Below are 23,355 nucleotides of genomic sequence, written 5' to 3'. Positions count from 1 at the left end.
AAGATGATGAGTGGAGCTGCTGCTCTTATTCCACCTGCATTCCTACACACACACACACACACACACACACTGGTCACTCACTGTGAGAGTGGACTGTCCTCTGAGCGCAGAATCGTCTCATCAGCATCTTCTGAATCGGATTAAACATCCTCAGGAATCCGCAGCATCACACTCACACACACGCACATGCACGGAGCAACTTTAACGCGTCCACTCACACCCTCACACGCACGCGCACACGTGGACGCGGATGCCGGTGGTGAGCGCACGTCCATGCGTCTCATGTTGTCTCCGTCTCAGTCCCGCGTTTGTGTCCAATCCTGGACTTCCACAGTCACAGCTGTCCGACAGCAGCAGCTGCTCACACACTCATACACACACACACACACACACACACACACTCACAGCAAGTGTCAATGTGGAGACATCACACAGCAACACTTCCGCTCTACTGTCAAAATAAGAGCTGTAAAAAAAGAAAAAGAAAAAAACGCAGAAAAAGAAGACGGTAGCGTTAACTCTTTAGGTCAGAGGTCAGCAGGTAAATGAGTGCTTTGTAAACAATTGAATATTTGGGCATAAAGTGTCTTAAAACGTTTTCATTCAGAAACAATGAGTTGTTTTTTTTACAGACATAAAAATACTTTAAAATGTAATTTAATTTAAAATCTGTTGTGCGTTTGAAAAAATTCTGAATGACATTTAATTTTGAAAAGTCTGAATTTAAGTTTGTAAAAAATCCCTTTCTGTGACACTCAGATAAATGTCTTTATCAGGTCTTTTTTTTGCACCAAATCTGATTATAATTTATAGTTCATAGATGCCTTTTCATGGCAGTGATGTTTTTTTTAATTTGTATTATCATTTTTTAATTATTTTAATTCAGACATATACCATATACATTTAAAAGCTAATGTTATATATATATGTATATGTATATATATATATATATACATATATATATATTTATTACACTGTTGCCATAGTGAGCATGTCACACAGGCTGTGTTCAAACTAAAAATGAGAGGGTTAAATGAGAGGGTTACTCGAACACAAAATGTGATTTTGCTATCCACTTTTGTTTCAGCTTTTATTTTGAAGGTGGTGAGTGTCACTTCCGGTCACAGGCTGGTTGATGCTGTGTTATAGCTGCGGTGCTTTGTTTCTACTCAGAATGACGTAACTACACACACACACACACACACAGATAAGACATGAGACTGTCCTGTAGATCTTCACTGTGCGTGTTCTTGTTTTTGTAGCTTTGCGAGGACCGTATGTCATGTGAAGACATTTGAGGACATTTTGAAAATTAAAGAGCTTTTTCATAGAAGACTTTGTCACCTTTGACATGTTTAGAATTTAGAATCATTTCATATCATTAAAGTTTGACATTCCCTGTAAAATGTGTGATTTTTTTGCAGTTTTCTTCTCTCTCTTTTGTAATATTTAGATTTTATTTAAGCTTATTTTCTTTACATTTAAAAAAATAATAACAAAATCTTGTACTTTATGTCTGTTTATTCCTGCAAACTCAGATTTGGCTGGCCAGTAGAGGGCGCCACCTGTTCCACACTGGCCCCAAATGAGGAAAAAGAAATCACAGACTTTCATTAACATTAAAGATAAATAGTTTTTTTGAAATTAGCGAGGTAAATAACGCCCTTTAGAAGCATCATTACGCCGTGTAATCAGCTCATTATGTCACGTTTAGGTTGAAAAAGGCTCAGGTTGATTAATGAACCCAGTGGCTTCCAGACTGTCCAGCAGGCAGAAGGTTCAGGAGTGAGATCTGTCCTGCTCAACGAGCCTCGGGTCAGCTTTGTTAATGAGTATTGTGTCTGTGTCTGCTCCGACTAATTAAGACACTAATTACTCCTCCTCATCCCGCTGTCAATCTGAGTCATTAGCAGAAGAATGTGCAGAGACGAGGGAGCGGGAACAGCTGCCCGAGGCCCAAACACCACACACGACACGAGGTGACGCTTCTATCACCCCGTTTTTAAACCACACCAAAGTCCATGGAGAAAATCAACGTTTGTAGCTCGCGGGGACACAGGAGCTGCTGGCCTACTGCTGCCTCGTGTGGTCAGTTTGTGTCACTCAGGTAAATTTGAACATATGATTTCAAACCCCGAAAGTCACAAAAGTACATATTTGAACGTCCCAATGGAGGCAGCAGTGGATCAACAACTACTGTGAGCTTGTGATGTGAAAATCACTGATTTTCTCTCTGGACTTTGGTGTGGGAGAGTGAAGGGTTTATAAAGTGACACAAACTTCAGTTTCTAGTTGAAAAAGGCAGGAAAACAGTGACATACAGCGGTGAACATGTTGCTTTGTTTGCATCCACTTAAAGGACGAGTCTCTGAAGCTTTCTTCACCCGGTTTTTCACCACAACAAAGTCCATAGAGAAAATCAGCATTTTTAGCTCACGGCGACACAGGAGCTGCTGGATGTGACATAGTTTACGTGAACCTACAAAAAAACACTTAATAGCTGAATTAATGAATGAACAAAATAATAAAAGTGACTTTTCGTTTCATTCATTTAGAACTTTCTATTCACGTCGTTTAATTGCTTCATGTGATTTTTTAATAAATAAGAATTTAAATTCATCCAAATCATGTTGTCCTGGTGTTAGTTGATGTTCCTGATTATGTTAGCAGTGAAGAAAAATGAACATATTCACATGTAAAAAGCTGAAATATCAGAAAATTTGATTTAATAACAATAAAAAAAAAAGGTCCCTGAGTGTAAAGTGTTTGGACACAGACAGACAGACGGATGGACAGACAGACAGACAGACATGATTGAAGACACAATCACTACAGTGATGGTTCCTGCAAACCTTCTGACCAATTCAATCATGCTGATGAACAGCACTTTTCTCTGATCTGCCTGCACTGACGACGTGACAACACACACACACACACATATATGCAAGTCTATAATTATGTCCCCGTCTCACGGGGGACAGTGATGGATTGGAGGGTGTGGCAGTCGCCATAACTTACAACAAAAGAAGCCTGACAGATGTTTTATCTGCACACAAACGTTCTCTCCTCACACCAAACACTGAATATAGATGGAGAGGAGGAAGAAAGAGAGGAAAAAAACAAATGTCCTCTTAAATGTCAACCATTCATGTCCCCGAAAGGTCTAATGTCCAACATTCTGCAGCGCAAGATAATCAGGAAACAAGTGATTATGGAACTTCTCTTTCGTTTGCTCTTTGAAGCCAAGACGGAAGTGACAATACATTGAATAGCCACTAGAAGGCGACTCCACTGCTCGTCCTTTATTTCTCACTTGATTTATAACGTCAGTAAACATTTTCCTGAGCCGTTGATCACTGGTTTCCGCTCTTCTTCATTAGAACATGATGCACGTTTTGTAAATTATGTTCACACTTTTGTTCATAAATGGTGTGATGGCGCCCTCGTGTGGCTTAAGTATGCACAAACACACAAATATAAGGTAAATCGCAGAACCTGGTGTCCTGGTCTAACAGTTCCGACGGCCGCAGGGACGAAAGCGCTTCAGGTAGTGGTTAGTTTTTGTGGGAGGAGCTACAGAACGCTAATGTGTGGTATTTTGAGATTCTCACACACACCTTACACTCAGGTGGGGGGGGGGGGGGGCAGGTATCAAGATCATATACAACAGGTTTTAAATGAATTAAATCGAAAACAGCAGCAGAAGATCACTTATAATTCACAGGTGAACAATTATGTTCACCTGGATTTGGAAACGACCCAGAATTGACTTTGAGATTGAGCTTGAAAGTAGCAGAGAGGAACGTCCAGAGACAACGTTGCTCTCCTTCAGCAGAAGAATGAAAATGTATGAAAGGTTATTTTTCAGAAAATCTCCCCCCCCCCGAGTGTCCATGTTTCTCTGCGTCTCTTTTCTGACTCAAACTTTCCTCCTTTATCGTCAGCTGTGAAGGTCACAGTGAAATCACACGCTGTAAAGTGTTGATTTACCGTCGCTGATGTAACTGACAGCAACATGAACCGTGGTTCATCGGCTGTTTCTCTGCTCCGGCACGTTTTAATCTGCACGCAGATTAAATCATGACACAGCACAAACACGTCTAACACGGCAGACATAACATAAGACGACTCGTGTTAGCGTAAAAAAAAGATGAAGAAAAAAAATGCACAATTCTTAACTTGTGTGATATTAAATGAATAAAAACACAATTATAAATCTTGTTTTCCATTGCTGTTGTTGCAATTCTTATTTCTGTTATGCATTCACCTTACCCTTACCCGTACCCTTACCTTAACCATCCCAACTTATCTTCAGTTGCCTAAAACTAGCCCTAAAACCAGGTCTTAAGCCTCATAAATCCAGGTAAAGTTGGACCAGCCAAAATGTCCTGACAAAGATATTTTATTTGATTGACAACTTTGCATCATCTGAAACCAGCACCTGCTTCAGTGTCAACAAAAATGTCGATCTGTTTGTCACCACACCAAACTCCATGGAGAAAATCAGCGATTTTGGCGCACTGGATCACAGGAGCTGCTGGTCCCCCTGCTGCCTCGTGTGGTCAGTCTGTGTGACTGAGGTGAATCTGAATGAAGGATTTCAAACACAGACATGATAAAATAAGACGTTTGAACTCTCTGATGGACGCAGCAGTGGATCGACAACTCCTGTGTGCTGTGATGTAAAATCGATGATTTTCTCTATGGAGTTTGGTGCAGGAGAAAGTTTCAAAGCCACAAACTGTTGACTAATGGCACGGAAAAGATGTAAAGTATGTTATAAGGTGCAAACTGCTTTAATCTGGTTCTTCCTGCAGGGGGCGCTCAACGACACAGCGAGTGCTGACTTTGTATCAAAAGTGAAAATTTACTGTCATTTATTGAGCTTATGATTGAATCAGCACGAGGCAGTTTTACAGCAGGTGTGAACACAGTGGACCAGTTAAAGGCAGAGCTATGAGAGAGTGAATATTACACTCATTCATCAGGTGAAGAGGATACATGTGTTCACGACACCAATGTTGTGCCAGTTTACTAAAACATCATTAAAGTTTTATAAGACGCTTACACAGAGGCAGCTGTGTGGTGTGAGCCAGATTTGATGACGACACATTTCTCGTCTTATTCATAGACGAGTGTGTGTGTGCGTAGCTGGTATTCCTTATGTTGCGGGGACCTAAATCTTAAGATCTTAAAATTGAAGCTGTTTTAGCTAGGGACGTCCCGATACAACTTTTTCACTTCCGATACGATACCAATATCTATCCGATACGATATCAGCACGAATCATACATACTTTAATGACTTATTTTGTCGTGTGGAATGTTAGAATAGGCTTGATGAAGTGATATTACTTAAACAGAGAACAATAGTCAGCAACAGTAGTTATGAAAAAAACTGACCCATTTATTATTAACCAATGGGTTACATCAATTTTAACCTTCAACATAAGAATTTTTTTTTTTTTTCATACAGTCTATGGTTAATTTCATCAGGAGGAACGTACCAAGTGCTCATGGGGGTGATTTCAGAGCACCCGTGTTTCACAGGTAACCGCGTGTCTTCAGAGAATACCCCCCTTGTTTTCACTAATTTGGATTAGCCCAACCCTCGTTGGTGACTCGTCCCGCAGGTAAACCTGTGGCCCGGGGACCGGCCCCGCAGACGTACTTAGCTCCGTGTGTGGAGCTTCAGGACTCATTTAAAACACACAAAGCTCTTGGCATGGCTGCTTTTTGGGGTATAATTAACAAACTGAGGCTGTTGAAAGATGGTGGCGACAGGTGGCGCCGATTTATGAAATAATGTTGTTTTAGCAGCTCGCCACAGGCAGAGCTAGCGTGGTGCTAACAGCTAGCTCTAAAGAAAAAATGTTTAACCTCTGAAATAGCAGTAGCACACACACACTGTTGTTGTGATCATGTGATCCCACATGATCACAACGGGCTGATATCCGATATCAATATCGGATCGGGACATCCCTAGTTTTAGCGTTAGGCTGAGGTCAGGGTTAGGATTAGGCCAATAGTAATTATGGTTAAGGTTAAAGTGTGTCCTCTGAAGTCATGGATGAATGAAGAAACTTTCAGGAAAGTAGAATAAGAGCCGTTTCCCTCTCGTTACTTTCCGTCACAGTCAAATCCCTTCACTCAGTCGCGCGTGAGCAGTCATTTCTGCCTGCGCTCCTTCACTCAGTCAATCTGGATCCCGTTCTTTAATTATCACTGTAAATCCTCTCATCTGTCTTGTTGGAGCTTCCTTTGTGCGTCCCACCTGCTCCCCATCACCGATTTAATCTGTGTGTGATGCTGAGACGCATTCCCATCACTGACCAGCTGCTGCTGCTGCTTCTGCATCTGGATCCAGACTCAATACAACTCTCTGTTTACTGTAGGAAACGCTGCGACTTTGACTTTCATCATTTTCATCTCTACTCACTGAATCAACTGAGCTCAAGTAGTCGACGTCACACAACCAAGGGAACACAAAATCACATCAGTCCAAATGAACATCTGTGCCGAGTTTGAAAGGATTCCACTGAGTTTCTTCAGTAATTACTTTTACAAAAAAAAAACAACTACACAAAAACAAGGGTGACACCAGCTCGTAGGCCGAATATTTTAGTGATTGTTGGTCTTCTTTGGTGTTTTACAACAGCTAACATCCATAATGTTGCTTTACCTTCACCTTTTTTTATTTTTTACTAGTTAATTACCACAATATAAACTATTTAAATCCTTATCTCTGTGTGCAAATGTGTATTTTATATACAGAATGGGTTTTGCAGTACACTCTGAGGACAGGAATTGTTTTTTTTTTCTGTGTAAAAATCACATTATTTATTGTTTGAACAAAAGTAAAAATAAAATCACTTTACAGTAGACTTTAAAGTTGGATCAAATCACCCAGGTTCTCGCTCTGAACGGCCTGATGACACGGAGAGGATGAAAGTACAAATATAGTGTGACTGCACGCACAGAACAAAAACATAATGGTTAAATTCCCTGTATAAACAGATTATTTAGTCACCTTTCAAATCAGCACCATCAATTACACGTAGTGGGCAGTTAATGTAACAAACACTGCAGCATTACAAAAAGAAGAAAGTACAGTACAGGAATACTTACGAATATTTTCACTATATCTGCCAAAAAAAAAAGACTCATCAATGAAAGGCAATGTTGTTAAATAAACCTACAACATATAAAACAGATTACAACGGATTAAACAATGAAAAGAGGATCAATGACAATAAGATGAATTCCACAAAAGTGAAACAGGTCACAAGATAGCACCATTCAACGGAAAAGACTGAGGGCTTTTTATTTATGTTACAACACACACGCACACGCACACACACACACAAACACAAACACACACACACAAACAGGTGATATGAGATATTCCACGTTTGACCACTGACGGTTAATCATTACTTGTTCTCCTCCTGACATTTAGTGTCAGTAGTTTGACTCACAGGAGGAAAGAAAAGCGTCTGAAAACAATATTTCAAAGGTCCAGTGTGTAACACTCAGGAGACTTCAACAGGAAGTCGGCCATTCTGAATTTTGGCGTCACTTTTGGTGATATGCCCCCCTAATGAGTAAATGAGTGAACTCGTCCGAGCGCGTTTGTCACACTGACGTTAAAAAAATGCGCCTATTTATACGACACAGATCAAAGGCAGCCACGGCAACCCTCGGTGTTTTGGGCGAATTTTCGACCATTCACCACGAAACAGGAAGTGCCATATGACTTCGGCATACGTTGAGTTCCACCGATATTCCCAAAACTTGGTGGGAAGATGTTATCGACCAAGACGAACAAAAAAGTCCACAGCAACCATGGCCTTAACTCAACAGGAAGTCGGCCATTTTGGAAATTTGGTGTCCATTTTCGTCAATTTGCACCCTGTGTGTGAATGAGCGAGACGCATCAAAGTCGAGAAGTTGTCGGAAGGTTTTGCGGATTCAAAAGTGTTCAGGGAACTGCTGGCGAGGTTCCAAGCAAAGTCAGCCCGTACCAGTGTGACGTCAACAGACTGTCGGCCACTGACTGGTCAGAGAGTGTCATGAGCACGAAGTCCGACACGAGAACCAAGCCAAACAATGCCGAACTGTAGATCAGTTCAAAAGACTTAGAAAGTCCTGAAAACATGCGTTAATCTGCAACATTTAGCAAAGGAAATGTATAAAATGTCAATATTTAACAGGAGTCTGGTGTATTTAGCGACAGCATTGCTGAAAGCTGGCAATCGTGAGCCGAATCACGACCACGTTCAGTGGTATTTCAGTGTCAGAGGGAGTCTGTGCTCTGGTCATGCAGAACAACTTTCTAATCGACTGATTCTAATGACGGCCACACGGTTGGTGCAGTGGTAAGCACTTTTACCTTTGCAGCAAGAAGACCCAGGTTTGAACCCAGTAAAGTTAATGTTATGGAGTTTGCTTTAAAGTCATTAGATTGTGTTGCATATAAAACGTCACAGCAGTTTCATGCAGCTGTGGTATGTTGACTCCGCCCACCTTTATAAAGGGAAGAGTCTTGTATCTTCTTTACACACTGGACCTTTAAAGCAGTGGAGAACCAAAGGCCCCCATTTTCCACCTGATAATAAACAGGTGACCTGTATGTGAATAAATTCATCTGCGTGACGACAGCTTCTCACGGGGCCTCTGCAATTTACACACGTGTTCTCATTATCTCTGTGAAGGAAAGCGGAAACCTCTGGAGTGGATTTGTCTACAAACACAATGCATAAGTCAGAGTCAAGGGAAGCTGAAGGTTAAAGTCGCAGGAGCAAGATCACTACAGAAACAGTTTGCTTGTGAAGTTAATGTTATGACGTCACGAAACTGCAAAAGGAAAGCTAGACGTGGCAGAAGGAAGCGGGATTTTAACACCAGGTTAATCTACACGGCCTCTGCTGCATCTAGAATCAGCACCACTTCTCGTCTGTGTGACGTCCAACGAACAAAAAAAGCACCAGAGGTCAATTAGACCTTATAATTCAGATAATTCAGGTTCTTTAGAAGTGTGGTTGTAAGGAGGCGCTGCCTGAGCTGTGTCCCCCAAAAAACAACTAAAAAAACAGGCAGGAAAAAACAGACTTTAGCCTCTAAACAAAAGGCTCACGTAATATAATCTACACCTCCCTAGGTGTATAATTTCTTAAGAATATATTTTGCCTATTTAATCTCGCTGCAAGAAGTTTGTAAACCGCTCACTCTCCCGCACCAAAGTCTAAAGAGAAAATCAGTGTTTTTAGCCCACGGGGACAGAGGAGCTGCTGGTCCACTGCTGCCTCGTGTGGTCAGTTTGTGTCGCTGAGGTAAATCCAAACTAAGGATTACACCGTCACAGAATAACACATTTGAATTGACCGATAAAGGCAGCAGTGGATCGACAACTCCTGTGTGCTGTGATTTAATATTGTTGATTTTCTTAATGGACTTTGGTGCAGGGAGAGCCAACGGTTTACTTTAGTGACGCAAACTTCAGTTTCCAGCCGGGAAAACGGCTCTTTAATGACGAGAAAAAGCAGTAAATATATTCCATGCCATGTCGTACACTGGTTCAACAGGGGGCGCACACGGCTCAGGCAGCACCAAGCTCTGTTTTAAAAACCTGAACCATCGCGTTTAAAAAGGTACGGAGCCCTGGAGGTGACATCGACGGAAATGTATAATTTCACCTGCGCAAGTTAAGTTAATAAGTCAAGTTAATAAACTTCACTATTTATTATCTCGCGCATTCGCTTTAGTAAAGCGTGCGTGCGACTTCTTATCTCGCGTGTGCAAATTATGAAGCGTGAGCGCTTTAAAAAACATTCCCGTCTATGTCACCTCCAGGGCTCCATAAAAAGGACAACATTATATAACTTATACCATTTTTGCCAAACAGCTGCTTTTAAGAAACCACAGATTAATATTTTCGGCAAGAATCGTATTGAATCCAGCAAATGGTCTGCATCTAAATCAAAAGACCAGCGTGTACCGTCTCTACCTATCGAGCTTAAGTGTAAGAATGTTCTGCTACATGGGCTATCCACGGCCGCCAGACCGCGCGGCGGATCAGTGGGTCTCCAATCACTGGCTGGTTTCATTCACTGTAATTTTACAGTATTATTATTATTATTACTACAGTATACTTAACACTTAAGTATAATAGGTTCACCTATATATATAAAAACCTGTTGACTAGTTATTCAAAATTGCAACAATTAGCTATAATTAGCTATATACAGTACCGTACAGGGTAAAAATAGATTTTAAAGTTGTGGTTAACTCCTGTGTTATCTGATAATAAACCTGCTAGAAGTCAACTTCAAAAATCAAGCACTTATTTCCAACCATTCTGTGCAACAAAGAAGCCAGTGTAGGCTTTTTTTCAAAGGCTCCTCCATTTCTTTAAAAAAAAATGTTTTGGTGTACAGCAAAAAAAAAAGAAAAGATAGAAAATAAGGATATTTTCAAGTCTTCATCAAAACTAGAAGCTCATTTCAAATGTACACTTTTGTGTTTTTCTTTTTAAATACAAAAAGTTCCATCAATAATAGACACTGTTTTTTCTTTTCTTATTTAACAATATTAAAAAAAGAAAAAAAAAAAAAACATTTACAAAATGGAGCGCTGTTTGTAAAGAGTGAAAGTAACAGATGTCATTTGGTCATTAGCTCTTGTGCAGTATTTTCTTGGCATAAAAGTCCCTACAGGTGTCACAGCAGCGCTGGTACCACCTCATGTCCTGACACAGGTTCTTCTCCCGGATCACGCGGCAGTAAACCGTCCACTGGTCCCCCAAACACTTGTAGGTCAGAGCAGCTGAGGAGGAAACGGGAAACGATGCGTCAACATTTATCGCTGACATGTGCAGATCTGTGAGGGCCGGGCTCATACTTACCGCACTGACACGTGTGTACAAGTGCGTCGTTCTGTTCGTTCTTTGTGTTGTTCCGTGTCCGCTGAGAGCACCGGTACGTTCTCGTGTGTGAGTGCACATTGTGCTGTTCATTCTTTGAGTGCTGAGCACCGTTAACGTTTACGCGCGTGCGTACATTCCCCGTGGTTCTGTTTCGTTCTTTAAGAGTTGTTCTGCGCCTGCGTGGAGCACCATCACGTTCCCGCGTGTGTACAGTACATGCCTGTGCTTCTGTTTGTTCTTTAAGCACCGAGTTTTTCTCCATTCACGTAGAACACCGTGTTTGCGGTTTCGTTCATTCTGTGAGTGCTGAGTTGTTGTTTTTTTTACCATGTTTCCACATTCGCAAAGACCCGAGTCACAGTGCGTACACGACAATCTGTTTTCATAGCTTTCCCACCAGGAAAACACCCTCATTTCTAAATGGTTTGTATATATATCTTGCAACGTGGTCCCGTCCCCGTACGAGTGAGTCTAAAAAGTGCGGAATTAGCACTTTAGTGTCACTGGTGGGCACGTAATCAAAAAAGAATGAAGATATTTCTAGACTCTGAGGTTGGGAGGCACAATTTTTCAAAAATACTACCCCTATTTTAGTCATACAAAGCTAAAGTACTTAAGTATTCCTTTAAGTGTCTTGCCCAAGGACACATTGGCATGTAGACTAGCCGACTCGCTCTACCACTGAGCTACCATCACTGCCTTGAATTGTCCTGAGTGCTGCTCGTACACCTGTGCACCAGCAGACTCCAGCACCAAATGGAAAGTGCTGAGCTACAGGAAGCGCGTGGCGCATGCGGTCCTCGCAGATTCAGACTAAAGGTGTAACGCTGATTCATCTGCACGTGGATCCTAACAAACGCCGGACGCGTAAAGTGTGACTCGGCCTCGTCTTCAGCGAGCAAAAACAACAAAATACATTCTTTATAATCAGCTGTGAGAGCAGCCACAGTGTGACAAAGGGGATGGAAACACACACACACACACACACCATCTGTCTCCACTGACACAGCTCACACCTGACGAAACTCTAACCATGTCTGTTAATTGCTTTTGTCAGTTACTCCATCTGTTATTTGATTTGTTTGTTTTCTTTTTACCAGTGCACAGTGCTGGCGTTGCTGCGAGCAGAGTTTTTTTCCCACATAAATAACCACTTGATTGATTTCATTTTTCATTTCATTCATTTAAACCATGGAGGTTCTTGTGAGTAATTGGAGTTGAGTCACCCCGTCTTCCTCACATTTGGTAGTGACCGTGTTCGTCTCTCCCTTAGACGACTATTCAATACATGTCTAATTACAAGGACCACAGTGTGATTAAGGGAAGATACTTAAGGAATAATTAAATTTGAATCAGCCAAATTCTATCACTACTTAGTGAGAGTTAGTTTCTGATTTGGAAATCTGAGCTTGGAAATTCCAAGTTCCGACTACAAATGGAACAAACCACTGATGCCAGGTGTGAACAGGGTCTTTGAGGTGATGAAAAACATACATGCAGCAGCTTTAAACACTGTGACACTGAGTCGTGATGGGTTTCTCACCTAGCCTGGGGGAGGTGATGGTGTTCACATTGATTTTCTCGTTGCAGGCGCCCTGGTGACAGGGACGGTAGGTGGGCGGTCTTAGCGTGACTGGACAGTCGTTACCGTGGCGACCGGTGACTTTGTGCATACACTGGACCACCCGTGACTGGAGACCCTTTCCACAGGAGGACGAACACTGAAAGAAAGGTCAGTGGTCTATTACAGCCTGAAACACAGGGAAAGGTGATGATGAGATTTCTGCAGCAAGAGCTTTTCCCTTTTGTCCGGGATGTTTACTAAGTAATTATATCAAATGTAAAGTTGAACTTAGTTTTGGGGTACAAGGGATTAAAATGAGATCGTGTTTGACAGATTAATCCTCTTAACTTTTTGGGCCCTTGAGCTTTTCCCCCTCTCTTAATTTCATCTTAATTCCATCTGTAACACATTTGCTTGAACCTGATAAAAGACTTTCCTCTCTCTTTATTATAATAATATTCATATAAAAATATTTTTTTTTCAAACTGGTGACCATGGGGCCTAACGACGGCATGCAAACTGCCGTAATGTTAATACATTATGTAATGGGAACCATTTGTGCCAGTATTATGACTGGCACACACACCAACTCAAACATTTAATGACATTTCCACTATGTATGCAGCGGCTGAGCAACAGGATACATTTTAACAACCACAGCCTGACTCACCCTCTGAGTGTTAATTAAAGGATTTCAGCATTAAGGTTTTAAGGTCACGGCCTCCACAACCAGCAGCAGCAGCAGCAGCAGCAATGATTTAATGACACGGTGTGTGTTAAAATAAAAATCACATTTTGAAATGAATAATTCATAATCTGTGTATTTCCAGCCTAGAATTATCCACAGTGGCAGCCACAGCTAATGTAAGATTTTAAATGTAAATAATGCTGTGATTCCAGCACAGCAACACATTATTCTGTCACACAGGTTGAGCTGTTTACTCACCAACAAAATTTACATTTCCACACAACTATACGTACTTGGAGACTAAATTACATTTTGTTATGTTACATAAAATAACGTATATGTTACATAAGTAATGTACTATGAGACAAAATGGCGTTATGGGTTACGTTACATAAAGAACTAGAGCTGAAACAATTAATCGATTTTGATAATCGATTAATCGGTTTGAAGCTTTTTTCATGATTAAAACAAGATTTCTGATCTTTTAAGCTTCTTAAATATGAATATTTTCTTAATTTCTTTGCTCTGGATAACAAAGAAATCATAAAAAGTTAATCATTTTGGTTTGTGGACAAAACAAGACATTTGAGAACATCGTCATTTCCAGGTGTGACAAACACAATCAACATTTTTTAAGATTTTTCTGACATTTTAGGGACCAAACGATTAATCGAGATAATAATCGACAGATTAATCGATTATGAAAATAATACCTTGGACCAGTCTCCCGTCTTCCATTCGTAACATTTGGAGTGATCCTCGCACGGCTCCTCCTTCGTCGGCTGGGACATGGGATCGCAAAGACCCTGAGGGTTTGTACACGAGACCGTCCGCCGGCGAACTCCCTGACCACAGTCTGCCGAACACTGGAGGAACGGTGAGGAAAGAGTAAGGCAAGTTTAATAGAAAGGAGGGTTTAATAGAAATAGACTTTTGATGTGTGAGTGTGTGTGAACACACCTTGGACCACTCTGAAGCCTCCCACACGGTGAGGCAGAGACGGCCCTCGCAGCCTTGCAGCACGGGGGGTTTTCCTCCCTGACAGTACAAGTCTCTGGTGTTGATGACTGACCCGTTCTGAAGGTGATAAACACAAACCACAGCCCTCTGCTGCAGACCTTTACTGCACGTGACCGAGCAGGAACCCCACTCTCCCGCCACCCACCTGTGAAAACACACACACACACACAAATTTAGATCCTGTACACCCTGCAACATCTAATTTTTAATCTACTTAGGGCCCGAGCCACGAATGGCAGGGGCCGAAGCGGCTCCTGGCAAGAATTTGTGCGAGGAGCCTATCCTTATCCTTCAGATTATTATTATATCCGTGGCTTTCCGGTCATTTTTGAGGGGTTACCGTGCATAAAAACTCTTGAAACTTGGCAAAGATGCGATATTGACATAGTTCCCGGAACCGTGCGTTGCTTAAGGGCTCTATAGCGCCCCATATGGTGAAAAGAGAGGCAAAATTGAGTTCCACCGAATTTCCCCAAACTTGTTGGGAAGTTGTTGACGAACAAAAAAGTTGAGCGTAACCATGGCCATAAAATACAAAAACTTCCAAAATTTTAATGTTTGGCACTCCACACTCACTGTAGGTAACTGTTGTTTTAACTTTTCATTTAAGTTCCCCAGGTATCGTCTGATCACAATCACAAAATACTCTGTATGTAGCCTACTCTTTCAGGGTTAGGGTGTGAGACCTAGTGACATCTAGTGGTGAGGATGCATGTTGCACTTCTACTCTAGATATAAAAGGTTTCATTTCAGGTGACGAAAATACAGCAATTGTGACTTCTCAGTTGATTTATACTCAGTTATGAATATGATGCACTGTTAAAAATAACTGTAACAGTGATGACGACAGAGGTTAAGAAAATCTGAAACATTTTTTAGTATGAAAATATTAAAATAATGGTTTTTGGCACCTGATACTTGGAATAATTTAGAGTCTAATCTTCATCTCTATGTGTGTGTACCTGGTATTCCTCATGTTGTGGGGACCTAGATCTGTTTACACAGTCACATTATGGAGACATGTCTTCCTTATGGGGACAAAAATCAAGTCCTCATAATGTAAATGACTACATTTTAAGGTGAAGGACTGAGGTCAGGGTTAGGATTAGTGTATGTGTGTGTGTGTGTGTGTGTGTGTGTGTCTTACCTGTACTGGCAGGGGTGAGAGTTGCAGGCTCGTACTTGAGGCAGTGGTCTGTTCTCCAGGTGACAATAGCTGTTGTTGACCACCTCCATTGTTTTATTGGCTATTCTCATGCAGGAAACCACTGTCCTCCGCTCGCCTGCAGACACACGCACGCACACACGCACACACACACACACACACACACACAATCAGAAGAATAAATGGACTCTGAAACAGGCTACATTTCATGCCCAAACGGGAACGTCTCCATTTCGCCCCGCAGAGTAATCTTGGAGCCAATTCTTATCGTTTGATGACAAATTATCCTCCGAGGGCAGCAGACCAATATCTCAGCGCCTCCGGTGTGGACGGTGAACACCAACGACTCCATCTTCCATTTGCTGTTTTCTGTTTAAACCTTTAGTGCTCACATGGCATGGACCTGTGCCGCAGGTGCACCCATGGTCATTTGCCGTAGGAATAATACACTAAAACTCCTTATATGGACATCTTAGGGTTGTGTGTTTATAGGTCACATAGGTTTTTTTCCCGTCTTCTCATGTGTTGTGAAGTCAAAGTTATTTTTAGTCGTGATATAAAGTAGCAATAATTGTGCCTTTGAACTTTGAACTGTGACGCATTTCCAAATTTCACAAATTCAATCCAATTTTGAATATTTTGAGCACTTTTTGCTCAGGTGTGTTTATATAGTTGCTTAAAATTACTTAGATTGTGCTGAAAAAAAAGGATATAACACTCTCTCTATACATATTCTTATACCCTCTGTATATACTGTACGTTTAAACATAGTAATGGAAAAAAGCTCTGAGTTCCAAGGGTTAAAATGCTGCTGTGTTTCACCAGTGTGTCAAATTATGTTAATAAAATATCACTTTAAGGAACAGTAACCCACAGTCCACCGTGTCACTTTGTTGTTGTTTGAAGCAGAGAGGCTGCAGCCCCTGCTCCTGCTGCACCTGATACACTTGTGATGGATAAAATGCTAATGGCCCATTAAAGAGAGATAAGCAGAGCAGCAGTGAGTGGACTGACCTCCCGCTGCTCCGCTCACCGCTCATCCACAAGCACCTGACCTTGTGAATTAAAATGTTGTGAGCACTGGAAACCAATATCACAACTCTGTGAGAGGATGAAAGAGCAGCTGCAGGAAATCAGTGGCCATCTCTGTGAGGACAGTTTTGTGTATGGTCCTCACAACCTTAAAGGTCCTCCTGAGGGTTAAGACTTTAGATTATATTTAAGAATGTGTGTTCTTGTATTTGTTACCTCTTAAGGACCTTGTCAGGACCAGTGGTCCCAATCGAGACAATAAATCCTTGTCCAAGTAAGGCAGAACCTAATTTCTGAGGAATTGATTAAGTTTAGCGCAAACATCTGAATTGTGGTTATGGTTAAGGTTAGTCAATGCAGTGTCCTTAAAAGAATAGCCGCACAAACATGTGTGTGTGTGTGTGTGTGTGTGTGTGTGTGTGTGTGTGTGGTCAGTGGGGTGTCCACAGAAGGAAGCCTGCTATGTCAAATAATGCCTCTGATCATAGGATTGGATTTAGCAGCCGAGTCTCCACTGGTCTGTCTCTTTGTCCAAATCCCCGACAATCAAACCCCCCTCGACTTTGAAAATCAGCCCTTTTTATCCGTTTGCCCTTTTAAACACCAGAAATAGCTTTGAGCTTTAAAGTGACAGTTCAGGGTTTCTGTGAAGTCAGGGCTGACATCATCACGTGCACTGAAGTCTACAATAGCTCCTCGCTGTTAAACAGCCTGATTGGGCAGTAACATTTGTAAAAACACCAAAGTCCATAGAGAAAATCAATGATTTTACATCCCAGCACACAGGAGTTGTTGATCCACTGCTGCCTTCATCAGTAAATTCAAACATGTTATTTTGTGAATCATGTTATTTGGACTTACCTTAGTGACACAGTATTAGACAATGAGGCAGCAGTAGACCAGCAGCTCCTGCGTCTCTGTGAGCTAAAATCGCAGATTTTCTCTATGGACTTTGGTGCAGGACAATAAGTGATTTAACTTCCATTTTCCAACCAGAAAAGGGTTTTTAATACTGAAGAAGAGAGGAAAAACACATTCTTCAGATAGTGTAGGCTGAAGATGATGTTTGATATTACATCTCGACCTCAACGCTTCAAAAACCTGAACCTCTCCATTTGATGACCACCACATTTTTAAATTCAAATACACTGAATATTTGACTTAGTTTATGACATTCTGACCGTGTTGGCTGCAGTTTGCAACAGAAATAGATAAAGTCCATGCAACGCTTTTAGAATCTGTTAGTGTCTGGTGGACAGAAGGTAATAAAAACAAGAATAATATTGTAATAACTCGCCTTTGACTTGAGCTGGTGGAGGATACCGCTGTGTTAGCATCGGCCTCCTGTCAGCCTGAACCACTCCGGCCACTTTCCTTTGACCTTTAATTTAATTAAGTGTGAAAATCCCTGCAGATCCGTGTTTTCGGAGTCTTACCTCACTGGCCTGACATCACCAATCATCATCATCGGCTCCAGGGCACTTGGAATCGTTTTATGTTCCGTTTTCATGGCCGGTGTGAAAAACAAAACGCAGCCTCTCGACCGAGTTCATGCGACGTCATTTTCCGATCAGACCGCGTGCGTGTAAACAATTAACTTGTTTCCATGATGACGACGACGCGCGGACATCAAAACTCCTCCAAACAAAAATAATCACATTAAAGCTGCAGCGGGAAAAATAATCGACTGTCGCGTCCCATCAGCACCTTGTTAAAGGTACATTATGTCAATTGATTGTATTAAGTCATAAAATGACCTTGATTTGTCATCAAGGATTAAGGAAACACGATACATTTTAAATACTGGCTGTAGCGATGGCACTGAAACACTCTAAATTTATTAAATTCTAAATCTTGCAACCCATTCTGAGGTCATATTTTGGTTTGGAGTTGAGGCACGTCATGTTTTAACTGGTGTTAATAGAGGGGATTTAGCTGAGCAGAGGGGATGTAGCTCAGTGGTAGAGCGTATGCTTCGCATGTATGAGGTCCTGGGTTCAATCCCCAGCATCTCCACTTATAATTTACAATACATACAAAGGAGGAATAGGATTATTGTGGATGATAATGTGCTTTCAGGCAATCCGTCGCTTAGAGAAAAGGAATGGGATTTGTAACTGGAGGCTGACAGTAGTTCAAATCTTCAAACTGGTTTAATCTGACGTGCAAATACTACTGCCGGCGCTTTAGCTGCTCCGTCAAAAAATGCTACCGCAGCGAAAATCAATATCGTATTTCACCATCCTATAAAAAAAAAGAAATAAAAATGCTACCTTATGGTTTTCAGTGAGCAGTGGTGTAATATGTCTATGTTTATTAGTGGGAGCATTATTTGACGGGGGTGTTATTGGTCTGTTATCAGATTGTGCTACCCCTGAAATACTTACAGTGATAATAGAGTGAGTAGTGATACTGTATAATAGGACTATACTGTACCATATAATATAACTAATATGACTTTTAGTGTCTTTGAAGTGCTGAAAGGCTATGTTATCATTTTTATTATTCAGACAGACAAGCTTGCACACGCGGCATGCACAACTTACTAATGCTAAGAATTCACTTTTAAGACTCCATATGTACTAAACATAGACCTAACTTTAGCATAGGAAAGTTACTTTTTATTTAATCACCGACTACACCACGAATTTGCAGACAATTACGTGCGTGGAAATGAGAGATGGGACTGTGAACAGGTGTTGCATACTGCTCCTTTAATTGTGTTTAACTTAGACTAATTTCCCAGTTTCTTTGCAGCGTAGTCAGTTGTTGCTAGTAATTTATCCACTGAAGGGACCTGTAGTAGTAGTAGCAGCAGAACAGCCAACAGGAGGTGCCCCCCTCTCTCTCATTGAACTGTCCAGTGATGGGTCAAAGCCTCCTGAGATGATACAGATTTAGTGATCTGAGCCACAAGGAGGTGTTGAAGTGTCATTTCTCTCTCTCTCATCACTTGATTTACACGACACAGGTTATAATGCAAGTCACCGATCTATAACGTCAAACTGCTGAACTTTTAACCCTCCTGCTCCGTGCAGCTGCAGATCCTGAGGACACTGCTCTGATGAAACGCTGCCGCAGGCGTCATGTGACCTGTACAAAGGGGCAGCGAACGTCTCACGGACAATAAATCTTAGGTCCATTCACTTCAGCGAGTAACTTGAGACCTTTTACTGACTTGCTTGTCTTCCAAGAGCGACTGCTTGTGTCACAGCAACACTTGGTTGCTGGTTCAACGTTTCCTGACTCTTGAGTTGTTTCTTTTTTATTATTATTATTAAAGATTCAAGAGCAGGAGACGAGTTTCTAGGCGGAACTGGTCACACATGGCAGTCACCACACAGCAAGGTGTATTCACACGATGGCTAGTTAGCATTCTCACTGACGATTTATGGACATGTTTAGCAATTAAGCGCGCCACAACTCACTCATAACCAAGGGTGTTAAGTCCCGGGGGGACAGGGCGGACGTATCCCGGGAATTACTCTCTGAAATTGTACTGTTCATTGTCCCCCAAATTTTTAGACGTACAAACATAAATACATTGCAGCTCTGCGACTCACCTCTTTGACCAGCTACATAGAGGGCGCCCTAGAGCCACCCTTCCCACAGATCGTGGAATAATATACCATATAAACTCTGTTACACTCGTTCTAACTCTGTTGGAGCTCCTCAAACTAGTCAAACTATTTCACTGTCACCACTTTATGCAAGTTTTCAGTCACAAGTGGGTTTTTTGTTTTCCCTGCATCACGGACACCTGACGTTCTCCAAATAATTACTAGCAGAAATGACTGTATCCAGGCAGTGACGTGAGGTGATGTGAGGTCAGGTGCTTGTGGATTAGCAGTCAGAGAAGCAGCTGGGGGTAAAACCCACCACCACAGCTCAGAGCATCACTTCTTAGTGCTGGATTAGAGTTGAGAACCCGTGCGGTTGTGTGATTTGACAAGCGGAGCACACTTCAGCGAACAGATCAGCTTCTGTAAACACGCAATTGACGCAACATGTATTACGCAAGTCGCGCTAGTCTGGTCACATTTTGTATTTGGATCTTTATCACACAATAACAAGACACAGACACGGCAAGCTCAAAATCTCTTGACTTTTGTTTCCTTCAACCAGAGATTCTGATTGTAGTTCGTAGTCTGTATAAAAGGTGATCTCAAATATCAGTGTGACTTTCAGGTTTTCTTAAAAGGTTGTGAAAGTTGCACATCTGCTGCGGCCGCTGTGTGTGCAGCACCTCCTACTGTTTTGAGATTAAATGGCTGCTGCGATGTTTGCGAACAGCTGGTAGAATGCAATCTCAGGCCCAGAGGCACGTTGGTGCTGCTGCTGCTGCTTATTCAACGTTCTGTTTCTTCTCAGCGGAGACAAACTCCCGCGCACACATCTGTCTGCCTGTGCACTATTTCTCACACTGCAATTAAACATGCATGCCTTTAATCTGTGCTAATACTCCTAATAGAATTGATGCGTTTTTAAATGACCTGCGAAGTATTACTATTACTAATCCCTGTATCTGAAACCTTTGGTAAAATAAAAACAAGAAAAAATGTAGGCCTACATTATATCATGGACCACCTGGCAGTGCGCCACAGAACCTCAGGAGTCCTCGAACCCCCATTTGAGAACCCCTGCTTTAGATAGTCAGCCTTCGAAGCTTTACCCCCGGGGACAATAATTCAAAATCTAAGAACACGATGAGACGGATCAATTCCAAATTTGCACGCGGCGTCTAATGGTTTCTGAATCCATCTGCTACTTCCAAGAAAACCAGGCTTAACGTCCCCGAAAACATAAACACATATGGTTGGAATCTTTGCAAAGACCATTCAAAAGAAAAATAAACCAGATGACATTTATAAACACATTTTCATTGCTGCAACCTAACATGCTTTTACTGTTGATATAACAAGGTTTCCCCCACAAACACTGTATTTTATATGACATCATGTGCTATGTGTGTGTGTGTGTGTTATTTTTTACCACTTTAGGACCTTTTCTGACATAAAAACTGACCTCGTCAGGACCAGTAGTCCCCATGGAGACCAGGACCTGGTCCTAATGAGGCAGAACCTCATTTCTGAGGAGCATTTTTTTAAATATGGGGCTAAGATTTGAATTGTGTTTGGGTTAACATTAGGGATACAGCTTTATTTAGGCCCTTGATAGTTGCATGATCGTGTGTGTGTGTGTGTGTGTGTGTGTTTTACCTCCTCCACATTGAACAGTGCAGTCCTGCCAGCTGCTGTGTGTCCAGATGTAGAGATACTCCTGCTCTCTGTGCTCCTCACTGCCCCTGTCCTGAGATGTGTTCAGTGACACCGTGTACTCGTAGTGGATCCCGTAGCTCTGGTCGTGAAACAGCAGCACCTGGGAACAATGACAGAGAGAAGTGTAAACAAGCGTCGTAGTTCTGAAATTCAGGAATCGGCCTGCATGGTTAAGTCCTGTGCGTGGTTCCGCCTTAGGCATGTGGTTCACAGCAGGCAGGACTTGGCATAACACACTCATATGTGGATTCACCTGCATGCATACCCACTCATTTTCATTGAAAATGTGTATTTCTTTTAAAGGTATGGTTGCATGAGGCATTGACAGTTCATCTGCCTGTCAAGAAGGAAAGAAAATGACTTTAGCCACTCAACAAAAGCCCCCTATACTAAATTGTTTTTAATGTATATTAAATGCATTCACTGATTCAAAGTGACCACACGAGGCAGCAGATAAGCAGCTTGTGTGTCCCTCTGAGCTAAAAACGCTGATTTGCTCGATGGACTTTTGTATGGGGGGAGAAGAAAAGACTTTCTAACAGGGAGAAACATCTTCTTACAAATCTTTATCTGCATTTTTTTCCCTGATGCTCAACGCTCAGCAGCAGATAATAGAAAGCAAATGAAGTCAATTACAGTGATTACTTCCATTTCAACAATAAATCAACCCTAGAAGGTTTTGTTTTCCTCCAAGGACTCCAGGTTGGTCCAGCTGCGATGACGTGTTTGCTCCACAGCCTCACAGCAGGGGGGCAGTTGTGCCGAGCCACGCTGTTGTGGTTGTGTTTGGTGGCAGCGAAGATGAGCCTTTGGCTACTGAACTCACAAGTAACTGTGTGAGAGGGGCTGGAGAGTGGCATCTCCCACTGTCCTACTTCACAGAATTGGCCGTAGAAATGTTGTATTATCTCCAGATTTGCTCTTGTCACGATGACAGTATATTGTGAACTGGGTCACGACGATGGTTCGTCATCTTTTAAAATTGGGTCACCATAAAAAAAAAGGGGCTGAGACAAAGTAAAACAAAGCCCGGCAGAGCAAATCATCCAGAGCCTTCGTCCATTTGAGAGTATTTTGATATTTAATAAGCAGATCTCGTCAAAGTCGTCAAAGTCCAGCTTATTCAAGTTGATACGTGGAAATTAAGGCCAATCTCCGGCCTAATGTAATTTCTCTGCTGGATTATAGAATATTATCACTCACTATGATGAAAAAGCACTTTCAATAAGTGAATTTCTATTACTGTGATAATCGTGAATGGAGAAAAACATACAGTCCTTGTGATTTATTTTATAATGTGCAACAACTGGAGATGGGTCTTTCCTGACTTATTACAATGTTATAAAAATAGATTATAAAACCATTTTTCACCAAAAAAAAAATGTGTAAGTGCAGACGGAAGGCTACCCCGTTTAAGTTAAGTTTAAGACGATAATATCGTGAATTGCAATTATTTTGGTTAGGATAATCGTGACAGAATCGTGCGCTTGGTGTCAGAATGGTCGCTAAAAAAGTTGTGTTTAGCTTTTTCAATTATTTTTGCATCAAACATGGATGTAGATGTTGAAATAATGACTTATAATAATAAGAATGACAAATAAGGACAGATTCAAGTAACCGTGTGAGAGAGGCTAAGGGAAGCAGACAAAGGATGTCACATTCCTTCTGCTATATCTTACAATTC

The 23,355-nt window shown here is 41.6% G+C and overlaps 2 protein-coding genes and 1 non-coding gene across 5 annotated transcripts in view; 1 reads left to right on the top strand and 2 right to left on the bottom strand.

Annotated features, from left to right (window-relative positions):
* The window catches only part of minar1 (membrane integral NOTCH2 associated receptor 1), a 30,343-nt gene extending 29,988 nt beyond the window's left edge, over positions 1 to 355 (bottom strand). Inside the window, exon 1 of the mRNA XM_058630025.1 lies at positions 82 to 355. The gene's annotated coding sequence lies outside the window, so the exon portion shown is untranslated. The remainder of the gene's footprint in view (positions 1 to 81) is intronic.
* A 7,943-nt stretch (positions 356 to 8,298) lies between these two features.
* Positions 8,299 to 23,355, bottom strand: part of adamts17 (ADAM metallopeptidase with thrombospondin type 1 motif, 17) — a 91,430-nt gene continuing 76,373 nt past the window's right edge. For all 3 annotated transcript variants that reach the window (XM_058629244.1, XM_058629245.1, XM_058629246.1), the window contains 6 exons: positions 21,612 to 21,771; positions 15,343 to 15,478; positions 14,136 to 14,340; positions 13,889 to 14,041; positions 12,467 to 12,644; positions 8,299 to 10,823 (listed from right to left, as the gene is read on the bottom strand). In XM_058629244.1, the coding sequence (XP_058485227.1) occupies positions 10,672 to 10,823; positions 12,467 to 12,644; positions 13,889 to 14,041; positions 14,136 to 14,340; positions 15,343 to 15,478; positions 21,612 to 21,771 (984 nt within the window). In that variant the 3' untranslated portion in view covers positions 8,299 to 10,671. The remainder of the gene's footprint in view (positions 10,824 to 12,466; positions 12,645 to 13,888; positions 14,042 to 14,135; positions 14,341 to 15,342; positions 15,479 to 21,611; positions 21,772 to 23,355) is intronic.
* trnaa-cgc (transfer RNA alanine (anticodon CGC)) lies at positions 18,337 to 18,408 on the top strand. Its single transcript has one exon. It is a non-coding gene; the product is annotated as a tRNA-Ala (tRNA).

The sequence above is a fragment of the Solea solea genome, chromosome 5, assembly GCF_958295425.1.
Source record: "Solea solea chromosome 5, fSolSol10.1, whole genome shotgun sequence".
Taxonomy (NCBI): Eukaryota; Metazoa; Chordata; class Actinopteri; order Pleuronectiformes; family Soleidae; genus Solea; species Solea solea.
The sequence above is the reverse complement of the archived record's forward strand: the minus strand, read 5'-3'. Positions and strand labels throughout refer to the sequence as shown.